Genomic DNA, 16,135 nt, shown 5'->3' with positions numbered 1-16,135 from the left:
GATGTATTTTATGTTGATTTTAATCAGTTGATATTGGATTTTTGATTAAAATTGCATCCTATTGACAATAGCACTTTAAAAAGTAAATTGCATCTTTTATTGTTGACATATTTTGCTGATTAGATGATTAGATGGTCATCAGCATAAAGTATACAAAATTAAAAACCCTGAAGTACAAAACAATTGGTATATTGTATATGACTTGATAATTGTCTATTGTTAATGTTACTATAGGATACTATATATAATTATGTGATGTTTAACAAAAAATGAATCAAAAATAAAACATTACAAATGATGTTACTAAATTTCGTAGTACATTTTCAGTAAAACATGGCAGAACGTAAACAAACCTAGTAAAATCAAGTTTTTGACTTTTTTCTTGTTTATCATGCTCTGTTATCTGCTCTTTTATCCGCACCCTGCCAGTTGAAAGATATCTTTCATCAGGATGTATCAGATTTTGCATGAATTGAATTTAGATCAGGCTTCACTTATTAGGCAATCTTATAACTATGGTTTGGAAGACATTTTGTAAATGTGTTGAATATTTAATTCATGAGAGTATTTTTGCAGGTATTTTTTATTGGAATGCACTGGGGATTTATTCCAATGTTTGACGCTGTTACTTCATGTAAGTATCAAATGATCACAACAAGAGATGAGTACTTTGTTCACCTAAATTTTAATGTTTACTTATCAAAGTAACATAATTTGTATACTATTTTGATTGTGTGATTTCATTGTGAGTCAGACTATTGTGTGATGTCATTGTGAGTCAGACTATTGTGTGATGTCATTGTGAGTCAGACTATTGTGTGATGTCATTGTGAGTCAGACTATTGTGTGATGTCATTGTGAGTCAGACTATTGTGTGATGTCATTGTGAGTCAGACTATTGAACAAAATTGCAAAATGCCAGTTTGGTCTAATCTCTTAATTTTAAGATAAAAAAATGTCAAAAATGAAAAACATTTTTGTCGAGCCTTCGACTTTAGTCGAAAAAGCGAGACTAAGCGATTCCTACATTTCGGTGTCGTCGGCGGCGGCGGCGGTGTCCACAAATATTCACTCTGTGGTTAAAGTTTTTGAAATTTTAATAACTTTCTTAAACTATACTGAATTTTTACCAAACTTGGACAGAAGCTTGTTTATGATCATAAGAAAGTATCCAGAAGTAAATTTTGTAAAAATAAAATTCCATTTTTTCCGTATTTTACTTATAAATGGACTTAGTTTTTCTGTGAGGAAACAAAACATTCACTCTGTGGTTTAAGTTTTTAAAATTTTTATAATGTTCTTAAACTATCCTGGATTTCTACCAAACTTAGACAAAAGCTTGTTTCTGATCACAAGATATTATTCAGAAGTAAATTTTGTGAAAAAAAAATTCACTTTTTCCGTATTTTACTTATAAATGGACTTAGTTTTTCTTCCGGTTAACATTACATACAGTCTGCAGTTTAAGTTTATAAAACATTTATTAGATTCATAAACTATCCTGGATTTTTTACCAAACTTGGAAGCTTCTTTCAATCAAAAGACAGTATCGAGAGGGAAATTTTTATTGATGTTTTTCCTCATTTTTGTTGAGTCTGCGATTAACAGCAAAAGTAGGCGAGACACTGGGTTCTGTGGAACCCTTACAAATTTTTTGACAAATGCAAGAACAAACAATATATTTTTACAAATGTAAAACTAGACAAAAAAAAATGAACAGAAAGATGCCTTTAATCTTTTGATGAATTTAAACAGTCCAATCAATTTTTAAAAGTTCTATGATTTTATTAAAGTCATAATAAACGAGTGACCGGTGAAAAATAATGTTATTCCAATTCTTGAACCAATGCATACAAACATCATAAACTTATAGTCTTCTGTGCACAATTTTATAATTTTTTTTCGCATAAATTTCGTATAATCGTCATTTTTGTTTCAATCGGTCAGTGTTGTTGTGAAAATATGGCAGGTAATTAAAGTTCGTGTTTTGAAGCTGAAGTTTAACAATTGTCCGCTGGTTGTCAACAATTAACAAAAAACATGGATATTGAGCACATGTTTAACATGTACAATCAGATAATAGTTTATTTAAGGACATACATGCATATTGCGATCACCAGATTTTTACGAGAGGGGTCACACTGAGGTCACTTTGCATACAGAAAATATATCCGGGATTTGCTTCCTGGAAGGAAGCAATTAAAATAAAGTAAACTTCTTCTAAATATGAACAAATTAAAGAATTTTCTTCAGAAAAAAATATATGTACATAAGTTTTATGATAAAAACTATCCATTGAGTTATAAAAAATCATATGCATTATATTTTTTTAATTTGAGGTTTCTTATGACCATAAGACAGCAATGACATATTATATACAAGTAAACATTACTCACCAAAGTGAACAATTCAATAGCTGCTATCAAGAATATTGAGATAGGAAAAATGGTTTCCCACATTTGGGTATCTGTTTTAAGCACAACCCTTGTAAGTTAAATTCATATTTGTTAATGCTAGTCCAGTTTGTACAGTGGTAGTTACATGTGATACCTATCTGAGTGGACATATATGAAATATCTTTCAAAGACATTTTTATACAACCGCAAGAAATCGTATATTGGTATGACGTTGGCGTCGTCGTCGTATTTGTCTGAAGACACATTGGTTTTCACACTATAACTTTAGTTTAAGTATATAGAAATCTATGAAATTTAAACACAAAGTGTATGACCACAAAAGGAAGGTTGGGATTGATTTTGGGAGTTTTGGCCCCAACAGTTAAGGAATTAGGGGCCAAAAAAGGGCCCAAATAAACATTTTTCTTGGTTTTCGCACAATAACTTTAGTATCAGAAAATAGAAATCTATGAAATTTAAACGCAAGGTTTATGAACACAAAAGGAAGGTTGGGATTGATTTTGGGAGTTTTGGCCCCAACAGTTAAGGAATTAGGGGCCAAAAAAGGGCCCAAATAAACATTTTTCTTGGTTTTCGCACAATAACTTTAGTATCAGTAAATAGAAATCTATGAAATTTAAACGCAAGGTTTATGAACACAAAAGGAAGGTTGGGATTGATTTTGGGAGTTTTGGCCCCAACAGTTAAGGAATTAGGGGCCAAAAAAGGGCCCAAATAAGCATTTTTCTTGGTTTTCGCACAATAACTTTAGTATCAGTAAATAGAAATCTATGAAATTTAAACGCAAGGTTTATGAACACAAAAGGAAGGTTGGAATTGATTTTGGGAGTTTTGGTCTAGGAAAAGTTTAGGAATTAGGGGCCCAAAGGGTCCAAAGGGTCCAAATTCAACTTTGTTTGATTTCATCAAAAATTGAATAATTGGGGTTCTTTGATATGCCGAATCTAACTCTGTATGTAGATTCTTAATTTTTGGTCCCGTTTTCAAATTGGTCTTTCATTAAGGTCCAAAGGGTCCAAAATTAAACTTAGTTTAATTTTAACAAAAATAGAATTCTTGGGGTTCTTTGATATGCTGAATCTTAACATGTACTTAGATTTTTATGCCCCACCTACGATAGTAGAGGGGCATTATGTTTTCTGGTCTGTGCCTCTGTTCGTCCGTTTGTTCGTCCGTTTGTTCGTCCCACTTCAGGTTAAAGTTTTTGGTCAAGGTAGTTTTTGATGAAGTTGAAGTCCAAACCACTTGAAACTTAGTACACATGTTCCCCATGATATGATCTTTCTAATTTTAATGCCAAATTATAGTTTTGACCCCAATTTCATGGTCAACTGAACATAGAAAATGAAAGGGCGAAGTTCAGGTTAAAGTTTTTGGTCAAGGTAGTTTTTGATGAAGTTGAAGTCCAATCCACTTGAAGCTTAGTACACATGTTCCCCATGATATGATCTTTTTAATTTTAATGCCAAATTATAGTTTTGACCCCAATTTCATGGTCAACTGAACATAGAAAATGAAAGGGCGAAGTTCAGGTTAAAGTTTTTGGTCAAGGTAGTTTTTTATGAAGTTAAAGTCACAACTACTTGAAACTTATGATATGATCGTTCTAATTTTAATTCCAAATTAAAGTTTTGACCCCAATTTCACTGTCCACTGAACATGGAAAATTATAGTGCAAGTGAGGCATCCGTGTACTATGGACACATTCTTGTTTATTATTGGCCCAGTTTACAAGTTGGTCCAAAATCAAACTTTGTTTGATTTCAACAAAAATTGAATCCTTGGGGTTCTTTGATATGCTGAATCTAAACATGTATTAAGATTTTTGCTTATGGGGCCGGTTTTCAAGTTGGTCCACATTGAGGTCTAAAGGGTCCAAAATTGAACTTTATTTGATTTCATCAAAAATTGAATTCTTGGGGTTCTTTGATATGCTGAATCTAACCATGTATTTAGATTTTGGATATTGGACCATAATAGGTAAATGCATGTCCAATTTAAAAATTTTAAGTTTAAGTTCTTAGACCACATTCATTCTGTGTCAGAAACCTATGTTGTGTCAACTATTTAATCACAATACAAATTCAGAGCTGTATCAAGCTTGAATGTTGTGTCCATACTTGCCCCAACTGTTCAGGGTTCGAACTTTGAGGTCGTATAAAGCTGTGCCCTGCGGAGCATCTGGTTATAATGTATACTGACCAAATGTGTTTAATACTATTGCTAAAGCTATTTAACATTGTGGGAATCAGTTACATGTTTTTTTTTTAATTTACAGTTCCATTAGAGAAAATTGTAATAAACAAAGAGAGGGCAGGAGGTTGGTATAGATTGTCAGCTTACTTCCTTGCCAAGTGTACCAGTGAGCTCCCCTTGATACTATTACAGCCACTGTTCTTTGTCACAGTGGCATATTGGTGTATTGGACTAAGTGGTGTGGCTAAATTCTTTGCAACCATGGGCACTGTGTTCATAACAGCTTTAGCTGGCCAGGTATGGTAATGACATCAGATTTACATATAAACAATTTTGTGCCTGTCCCAAGTCAGGAGTCTCTGGCCTTTGTTAGTCTTGTATGATTTTTAATTTTAGTTTCTTGTGTATAATTTGGAGTTTAGTATGACGTTCATTATTACTGAACTAGTATACTTATTTTTTAAGTGGCCAGCTGAAGGAAGCCTCCGGGTGCAGGAGTTTCTCGGTACATTGAAGACCCATTGGTGGCCTTCAGCTGTTGTCTTCTCTATGGTCGGGTTGTTGTCGGTTTGACACATTCCCCATTTCATTTCTCAATTTTAAGTCTAACTTGAAAACAACGTTCAAACCTATGATTGTGAGTTTTGGTGTAAATAGCATTATGTATAAGTTTCATAACATTTGGTTGAGGCTGACTTAAGGAGGCTCAAGGGTATAAAAATTTAAGAAAATAATAAAACAATTTTTTTTCGTACACATTTTTATTATTACTTATTAGTTGTTACTTTATCATATGGTACAAAATCATTAAAAAAGATCAATTTGTTTTAGCCCTTGACTACTTTTAAAGCGTATACATAATTGAAAAGCTCCAAATTATCTCCCTTTGGTGCAAAAATGCCACATTTTGGCATTAGGTGACCTATATTTTAATGCCCCCCTACGATAGTAGAGGGGCATTATGTTTTCTGGTCTGTGCGTCCATTCTTTCGTCCGTCCGTCTGTCCTTCAGCCCGTTCGTCCCGCTTCAGGTCAAATTTTTTGGTCAAGGTAGTTTTTGATGAAGGTGAAGTCCAATCAACTTGAAACTTAGTATACATGTTCCCTGTGATATGATCTTTCTAATTTAAATGTCCACTAAACACAGAAAATAATAGTGCGAGTGGGTCAGCCATGTACTAAGGAAACATTCTTGTTTATTTTCATTTTCAAATAAGCTGTACTTAAACTAAACTAAACTATTGTAAATTTTTTGCAATTTCTGTAATTTATAAAAAAGAAGATGAGGTATTATTGCCAATGAGACAACTATCCACAAGAGACCAAAATGACACAGACATTAACAACTATAGGTCACCATATGGCCTTCAACAATGAGCAAAGCCCATACCACATAGTCAGCTATAAAAGGCCCCGATATGACAATGTAAAACAATTCAAACGAGAAAACTAATTTAGTTCTTTATTTATTTCAAAATTACCTCTATTACTCCTATTAGTTCAACAGAAAAAAAGTACATTTACAGATATCTATGCTTCTTTGGAAGGCAGATTGTGAGTGTAAAGGAACGGTGACTATATTTTTTTATTTTATTTTTCTATTAAGTATAAGATAAAGTTCATTTATAGTAAAATATAGCGAAATCTTATATTGGGAAAAAAATTGATTTAGACCCGCAAGCCCTCTAAGTAAGAAAACAAAAAAATCAGCAATTTTTCCATTTGTAAAGGTGCATTACTCTACAACAGTCTAATTGAGACAACCAAAATACAAGCTTGATATGTGTTTTGTCATAATAAGCATTTTTTATAAGTTTCATAACATTTGGTTATGGCGAACTAAAGTTAAAAAGAGAGTGGAAACCAACTTTTGGACAGAAGGACGTACATACATACATAAGAACCTCCCAAAGTTGGTTTCTGGTCTCTATTTTCTGGTTTCTGGTCAAACTATTGTTTGTCTTATGCAAATGTTATGAAAATTATAACAATGCTTGACCGTTCTAGAGTTATGTCCCTTTACAAATGAGACAAATTCCAGAATTTTTCTTTTCCATTCTTTAACCTTAGTTTGCTTCAACCAAATGTTATGAAACTGATACACAATGCTTATCACCACAAAATACAAATCAAATTTGAATTTCAGGGGTGTCTCTTTATGGTTCTACAGTTATGCCTGATAACAATTACGTCTGTGCCTCATGAATACATGTGACATATAAATAAATGTGGAGCAATATGAAATCATTAATTTATTGACAATGAATTGAATTTACATCAATATTTAATATAAAATGAAAAATTTGTAAATTGTGGCTTCACTTAGGGCTCAAATAACAATGTTTTATCTCTATGTTTTGTGTGCTCTATCACCTCCTTAGCTATGTGTTATTTATATAACCTGTATAATGATGCCATTATACAAAAGAAATATTTCTGATCATGTCAGTTAAAACTCCTGTAGTATTTTTCTTACACATAATTTGATAATGCAATGTTAACTTTGTAAGAGCTTTGGTAGAAGAGGGTTTTCAATTAAAATAACAGCATTCCAAAAATTTGGTAAAATTTAAAATGAAAAGACCTCATTCAAATTTGTAGTTGACTGGAAAAATGTCGTCAATTTTGCACGCCTTTATAGGGTCTTTACCAGATAGAAGTGACCACCTGTATTCTTGCACTATTTCCGTTCATCAAGCGGGAGGTTAAGCCTATTTTCACTTTTCCTTTTCAGGAGTTATGGTTCTTGAAAGTTTGAAAAATGGTGTTTCCAGTTATGTCATTGCATTTTCTCATGAATCGTTCAACCAAAGCTTTTCAATCTTTAAAATGTGATCACTGATGACTAAACTAGGATAATGACGATTTATCACTTTTACTGTTCAGGAGTTACGGTTCTTGAAATATTGAAAAATGCTTAAAAGATGTCTTTGCATTTACTTATGAATTATTCAACCAAAGCTTTTCAAATTTTAAAATGTTGTTGCCAATGATAAAATGGAGGTCAAGTAGGATAATGACAATTTTCACTTTTACCGTTCAGGAGTTATGGTTCTTGAAATATTAAAGAAATGGCGTTTACAGTGGTTTCTGTGCAAAATGTAATGTCTGCAGGAAAATCTGATTAGCTGTCTTTCTGACAGCCTCTTGTTATGATCTTTTACCACAACTATTTTATGTCAAAATTCACAGTAGAAACATTCATTTTCTTGGGGTGAAAATTTAGTGGTTTTGTCTCTATATAAGATTTCTAGGGGATTTAATTTCTAGGTCTCCACTAAATGGAAGTGATATTATATGTAGGTAAATTTTCGTGGAGGTTTAATTTTATGGATGTATTCTTTCCACCAAATAAACGAAATTAAATTTTCTCCAAATATTTCTGCTTTTACAGTATATATATGCAAATTTGCAATACCAAATTTACAGATCTAACATTGTTGGGCTGATGTTTAGAAAAATTATATATATATATTTATTGCTATTTTACGAAATTTTCCCTTAATCTTACTGACTAATGATTTCCTTCCTCAGCACAGTAATAGTGATTACGAAAAATGATTGCCTGAAACTAAGGACGCACATGCAATGTAAATTTCAATGTTGTCATAGGTATAATAGCAATGATTTTCATTTGTCATCACATCTTGATTGTTTTCTTCATTCTATCCCATCAATAGATTTTCATTTGTCATCACATCTTGATTGTTTTCCTCATTCTATTCCATCAATAGATTTTCATTTGTCATCACATCTTGATTGTTTTCCTCATTGTATCCCATCAATAGATTTTCATTTGTCATCACATCTTGATTGTTTTCCTCATTGTATCCCATCAATAGATTTTCATTTGTCATCACATCTTGATTGTTTTCCTCATTCTATCCCATCAATAGGTTTTCATTTGTCATCACATCTTAATTGTTTTCCTCATTGTATCCCATCAATAGATTTTCATTTGTCATCACATCTTGATTGTTTTCCTCATTGTATCCCATCAATAGATTTTCATTTGTCATCACATCTTGATTGTTTTCCTCATTCTATCCCATCAATAGGTTTTCATTTGTCATCACAGCTTGATTGTTTTCCTCATTGTATCCCATCAATAGATTTTCATTTGTCATCACATCTTGATTGTTTTCCTCATTGTATCCCATCAATAGATTTTCATTTGTCATCACATCTTGATTGTTTTCCTCATTCTATCCCATCAATAGGTTTTCATTTGTCATCACATCTTAATTGTTTTCCTCATTGTATCCCATCAATAGATTTTCATTTGTCATCACATCTTGATTGTTTTCCTCATTGTATCCCATCAATAGATTTTCATTTGTCATCACATCTTGATTGTTTTCCTCATTCTATCCCATCAATAGGTTTTCATTTGTCATTTCCTCATTGTATCCCATCAATAGATTTTCATTTGTCATCACATCTTGATTGTTTTCCTCATTGTATCCCATCAATAGATTTTCATTTGTCATCACATCTTGATTGTTTTCCTCATTCTATCCCATCAATAGGTTTTCATTTGTCATCACATCTTGATTGTTTTCCTCATTGTATCCCATCAATAGGTTTTCATTTGTCATCACATCTTGATTGTTTTCCTCATTGTATCCCATCAATAGATTTTCATTTGTCATCACATCTTGATTGTTTTCCTCATTGTATCCCACCAATAGATTTTCATTTGTCATCACATCTTGATTGTTTTCCTCATTCTATCCCATCAATAGGTTTTCATTTGTCATCACATCTTAATTGTTTTCCTCATTGTATCCCATCAATAGATTTTCATTTGTCATCACATCTTGATTGTTTTCCTCATTGTATCCCATCAATAGATTTGCATTTGTCATCACATCTTGATTGTTTTCCTCATTGTATCCCATCAACAGATTTTCATTTGTCATCACATCTTGATTGTTTTCCTCATTGTATCCCATCAATAGATTTTCATTTGTCATCACATCTTGATTGTTTTCCTCATTGTATCCCATCAACAGATTTTCATTTGTCATCACATCTTGATTGTTTTCCTCATTGTATCCCATCAACAGGTTTTCATTTGTCATCACATCTTGATTGTTTTCCTCATTGTATCCCATCAATAGGTTTTCGTTTGTCATCACATCTTGATTGTTTTCCTCATTGTATCCCATCAATAGATTTTCATTTGTCATCACATCTTGATTGTTTTCCTCATTGTATCCCATCAATAGGTTTTCATTTGCCATCACATCTTGATTGTTTTCCTCATTGTATCCCATCAATAGATTTTCATTTGTCATCACATCTTGATTGTTTTCCTCATTGTATCCCATCAATAGATTTTCATTTGTCATCACATCTTGATTGTTTTCCTCATTGTATCCCATCAATAGGTTTTCATTTGTCATCACATCTTGATTGTTTTCCTCATTGTATCCCATCAATAGGTTTTCATTTGTCATCACATCTTGATTGTTTTCCTCATTGTATCCCATCAATAGATTTTCATTTGTCATCACATCTTGATTGTTTTCCTCATTGTATCCCATCAATAGGTTTTCATTTGTCATCACATCTTGATTGTTTTCCTCATTGTATCCCATCAATAGATTTTCATTTGTCATCACATCTTAATTGTTTTCCTCATTCTATCCCATCAATAGGTTTTCATTTGTCATCACATCTTGATTGTTTTCCTCATTGTATCCCATCAATAGGTTTTCATTTGTCATCACATCTTGATTGTTTTCCTCATTGTATCCCATCAATAGATTGTCATTTGTCATCACATCTTGATTGTTTTCCTCATTGTATCCCATCAATAGATTTTCATTTGTCATCACATCTTGATTGTTTTCCTCATTCTATCCCATCAATAGGTTTTCATTTGTCATCACATCTTGATTGTTTTCCTCATTGTATCCCATCAATAGATTTTCATTTGTCATCACATCTTGATTGTTTTCCTCATTGTATCCCACCAATAGATTTTCATTTGTCATCACATCTTAATTGTTTTCCTCATTGTATCCCATCAATAGATTTTCATTTGTCATCACATCTTGATTGTTTTCCTCATTCTATCCCATCAATAGATTTTCATTTGTCATCACATCTTGATTGTTTTCCTCATTCTATCCCATCAATAGGTTTTCATTTGTCATCACATCTTGATTGTTTTCCTCATTCTATCCCATCAATAGGTTTTCATTTGTCATCACATCTTGATTGTTTTCCTCATTCTATCCCATCAATAGGTTTTCATTTGTCATCACATCTTGATTGTTTTCCTCATTCTATCCCATCAATAGATTTTCATTTGTCATCACATCTTGATTGTTTTCCTCATTGTATCCCATCAACAGATTTTCATTTGTCATCACATCTTGATTGTTTTCCTCATTGTATCCCATCAATAGATTTTCATTTGTCATCACATCTTGATTGTTTTCCTCATTGTATCCCACCAATAGATTTTCATTTGTCATCACATCTTGATTGTTTTCCTCATTCTATCCCATCAATAGGTTTTCATTTGTCATCACATCTTAATTGTTTTCCTCATTGTATCCCATCAATAGATTTTCATTTGTCATCACATCTTGATTGTTTTCCTCATTCTATCCCATCAATAGGTTTTCATTTGTCATCACATCTTGATTGTTTTCCTCATTCTATCCCATCAATAGGTTTTCATTTGTCATCACATCTTGATTGTTTTCCTCATTGTATCCCATCAATAGGTTTTCATTTGTCATCACATCTTGATTGTTTTCCTCATTGTATCCCATCAATAGATTTTCATTTGTTATCACATCTTGATTGTTTTCCTCATTGTATCCCATCAATAGATTTTCATTTGTCATCACATCTTGATTGTTTTCCTCATTCTATCCCATCAATAGGTTTTCATTTGTCATCACATCTTGATTGTTTTCCTCATTGTATCCCATCAATAGGTTTTCATTTGTCATCACATCTTGATTGTTTTCCTCATTGTATCCCATCAATAGATTTTCATTTGTCATCACATCTTGATTGTTTTCCTCATTGTATCCCACCAATAGATTTTCATTTGTCATCTCATCTTGATTGTTTTCCTCATTCTATTCCATCAATAGGTTTTCATTTGTCATCACATCTTGATTGTTTTCCTCATTGTATCCCATCAATAGATTTTCATTTGTCATCACATCTTGATTGTTTTCCTCATTGTATCCCATCAATAAAATTTTTGATGAAGTACAAAAAAGTATAATTTTTTACACTTATACTTAAAGTTATTGTCTGGAAACAAAATGTCTTCAGATTATGACCACATCAAAAATGAGTGATCATACAAATAAAGAAAATAAATATCAATAATGGCTTATATCATGTATATATTGCTTATTTCTTTTGCTGTTTTAAAACCTAATGGAACCAATTATATGTGAATTTATTTATTTGAAATAAAAAAACAGACAAAATAAAATGAATAGGAATAAGGGGAAAAGGGCGGGGGATTTAAAATCCTATTGAAAGCATTTCTTCCTACTTCTTACAGGAGCTTAAGGTAAAAACATGTCAATACAGTTTTACATTGGACCTTCTCAGAAAATATTCGTATAAAATATTTCAAAATGCGAGTTGAAATTATTGCTTTTACAACTCTGTCGCATTTTCGCAATAATAAAAACCTCGCATTAATTTCTGAATTTACAGTAGTATAGATATTGATAACAGAAATATTATCATTTTATGTTTTGATAATTTGTACTTTATATTTACAGAGTATAGGTTTATTTCTTGGTGTAGTTAACACAGAAATGAGACAAGCCATTACAATAACTATACTTATTCAAATGGCCATTATGTTGCTAGGTAAGTAGTATATCAAGATAAGATACCAATGACAGCTTTAAAAGGCCTGGAAATGACCAGTAAAACTAATTTCAAACAAGAACTAACAGAACTGATTTTTGTAAAAAAAACAATTAATGAAAAACAAATATGATGAACAGCAACACTGAATTACAGGATGACCACTTTTTGGATCTTTCAGATACATAGAAAATGATAGTGTGAGTGGGTCATCCATGTACTATGGACACATTCTTGTTTTTATAATCAAATGAAAACTGACAATCATAAAAACATTAGAAGAAGGATAACACAAGGTTTATTAAAGTGTTCTTTGTAAAAAATCTTTAGGACAGACAAAAGTCAAATTCTGAAAATTAACCATTTGCAGAATGAGTTGTTATTTTATTGAATTGTACAAAGCAATTCTGATTTCTTTCCTCAAAGTGTTTTGTATTTATTAATATTGTGGTTTTTTTCTTCTCCAAAGTTTGTTGTCATTAATACATTTTTATTTATTTTTACAGGTGGTTTATTTACTCGAACATTACCATTGTGGTTAGATTGGACAAAATATTTATCCTTTATACATTATACATTCCATTCACTAATGTATTTAGAATTCAAGAATGGTCCAGCAGTCAGGTAAATTTTCTTAACTTTTTAAAATTCAAGATTGAATGATTTTGATTATATTTTAATGGTGCTTTGCTTTTTGACCAATTACCATTTGCACCACAAACCATATTTCATTTGTGCCAATAATACTGGTAAAAAAAGTTTTATGGTTTAAAACAACACATCAACTCTAAAGAGATTTTTAATTATTAATAAGTGCCTTAACTTTAAAAGAGTTATTTGGCTTAGTGAAACATATGCATCCAATATCAATCATCATAACCATGATAAAATAAAGATCTTAAAAAGAGACTTCATAATAATGTCACAGTTCCTTAAAAAATTAAATTCATTAAACCTTAAAGAAAGCACTTTACACTGGAGTAAAACTATGAGTCTGTTCTAAGTACTATTCACTAGAGTAAATGAAAACTTCTGGCACAAGACTTGTAAGCAACAGTCTGGATATACTCATGAACAATGTTCATTAGATTATATTTTGTGGTCATCAACAAGTACAGACTTATTTCCTATATATAAAAATAAGGAGGTATGGTATAATTGCAAATTGCTATTGTAGGCAGCTGTGCACCCTCAACAATTAGACAAACCCATATCATATAGTCGGCTATAATAGGCCCTGACATGAAAATTTGAAACAATTCAAATGAGAAAGCCAAGTTAACAACCTGTTTGTCCCAGAATTGGCAATGTCCATCTTGACATTTCCAACATTTGAAAACTATAAATTGTTAAACCTAACTTATCATCAATTTCACATTAAAAAGGAGACACAATGAACTCACATAATTATCCAAGGGGAATATTCCTTAAAAATCTTATTCACCATATAGCAATGAATATTAAACTTTTCTGTTATATATGTAACCTGTAAAATGGTGTAAATGTGTTGTTTTTTTTGCACAAATAAAATATACCCTTGTGATGTAAATGAAAGATTGGATTTAATAAATGCATTGCCTGCTTAAAGCTAACAATTATGAAAGTATTTTTATTTATTTTTGGTGTATTTACCATTCTTTGTCCTTTTGTCTTAAATGGGCAGTTATCATAATGGAATTTATACCATGTCTCCTTACTTATATGCCAAGCCCAGTGTACCAGATATATGACAGTGACGTATGTTTTCCTGCATTTTTCTGTTTCTTACTTTGTCTGTCTATCCTGAGTCATGTTGAATATTGTGTTTGTGATAGTTTACCAAGTGGTCTCATAAACTTGGAATCAGTATAAAAAATAAGTATGACAGGATTTTAGAGTTATATGACATACTATAAAAAAGAAGAAGTGGTATGATTGCCAATGAGACAACCATCCAGAAGAGATAAAAATGACACAGAAATTAACAACTATAGGTCACTGTACGGGCTTCAACAATGAGCAAAGTCCACACCGCATAGTCAGCTATAAAAGGCCCCGAAATGACAATGTAAAACAATTTAAACGAGAAAACTAACGGCCTTGTTTATATAAAAAAAATAGTCGTATATCTTCAGTAAAAACACAATGTGTGTTATTATTTCTGTTCGTTTTATTTTTTTCTAAAAATCAGAAAACATGGTTTGGGGGTCTGTGAACCAACAAATTCAAAAACTTTTGCCTCAGATATCCTGTTCATTATGATTTAAACTCTTATTTATATAAGATAAATGCCTAATTTGGGGTTTCCACTCAGATTTCCAAATTAATGTACATGGATATGGGATAGATCAAGTGGGGCTTGGTGTCCCATTGTCAAATATTCCTTGAAATTTAGTAAGCTATATCTAAACAACAAAACACCAGTCATCTTTTTTTTTTAAATCAACCAAAAACCTAAAGAGTATAGATATGTTTCTAAGATATGTTTCAATAAAATGCAAAAACTGGGCAAGTAGTTGCAATTTATGGCCTGATCAGATGTAGATTTTCTTCGTTAAAATTACCTAATGAATTTTTATTTTTATTTTATAAAAAGTAAAAATAAAATAAAGTGTTTTGAAACCATTCAAAGCTTCTCTTTTTATTTCATTAAACACAGTGTAAGGTTTTACAAGATTCTTTCCCCATATTTGATCACTATCAATAGTACTGTAGCTGCAATAATGCAGCTCTTAGGTTCTTATAACATTTTTTTACTATTTGCGGTCCGCAAATAATCAAAGAATATCATAAGGACCTAAGAGCTATGGTTCTGCAGCTAAATCAAAAGCAAATGATTGATCGACATTATTGTCAAGAATTTAATACCTAAAGTAATGAACTTTCAACAGTCTTAAAGGGAAACTTCACAAAAAAATCAAAAATTGATATTATGTCCATTCTGTATAGAAATGCTCAAATTTATAGATATTAAAGTTTTATTCCGCTAGATAAGAGATCACCATCAATTTTAAATTTAGAGTATCAATTCTCTGCGTTCTGCCATTTTGTCGTCTTCCCCGATTAAAAATCACGATATGTCTATTAACCACAAAGGACCAAAACTACAGTAACCGATGTAGTAGTAATTGCGTGTCGATATCTTGTCAGTCGTACGGTTGTTTTTATCTGACAAACTAACTTGATACGGAAAATGTTCTTAATTTTTTTAAATAACCATAGTCTGATATTTTTGAACTGTTAATATTGAAATTAGTTAAAAAGTCAAAGTTTAAATCATAAATAAGTGTTCCGTGAAAACTGTTTTCGTAAATCTAATTCGTTTATAATTTTTTAAAGTAATAAATTTTATTCAAATAAATTCGGATCTTCCCTCATTTGATCACCAGCATGACTAAAGGTATTACTCCCAAAGGTATTGTGAGGGGTGTGAGGTGACACGTCCAGGTATTCAAGTGATTTCCTGTCGGGCTTGCAAGTTCATGCATCGTTTCACTTCTGTAGGTATTGATCAGTGTACACGGCCGATAACTTATAACTCTACATTTTGAACTATCAGGTGTATAATAGACATCTCTGTCTTGCGTGTCCGAAAGTGATATAATATACTAGTCATTACTAAACTCATTCGCTTGTTTATAAATAACATTACTGGTGTAAAGAATATTATTTATAAAAAT

General features: G+C 31.6%; 1 protein-coding gene across 2 annotated transcripts in view; it reads left to right on the top strand.

Moving 5' to 3' along the window:
* The window catches only part of LOC143083788 (uncharacterized), a 56,633-nt gene that overhangs the window by 35,799 nt on the left and 4,699 nt on the right, over positions 1-16,135 (top strand). For both annotated transcript variants that reach the window (XM_076260137.1, XM_076260138.1), the window contains exons 10-13: positions 577-634; positions 4,696-4,910; positions 12,386-12,476; positions 12,983-13,100. In XM_076260137.1, the coding sequence (XP_076116252.1) occupies positions 577-634; positions 4,696-4,910; positions 12,386-12,476; positions 12,983-13,100 (482 nt within the window). The remainder of the gene's footprint in view (positions 1-576; positions 635-4,695; positions 4,911-12,385; positions 12,477-12,982; positions 13,101-16,135) is intronic.

Source organism: Mytilus galloprovincialis, chromosome 7 (genome assembly GCF_965363235.1).
Source record: "Mytilus galloprovincialis chromosome 7, xbMytGall1.hap1.1, whole genome shotgun sequence".
NCBI lineage: Eukaryota > Metazoa > Mollusca > Bivalvia > Mytilida > Mytilidae > Mytilus > Mytilus galloprovincialis.
The sequence above is the reverse complement of the archived record's forward strand: the minus strand, read 5'-3'. Positions and strand labels throughout refer to the sequence as shown.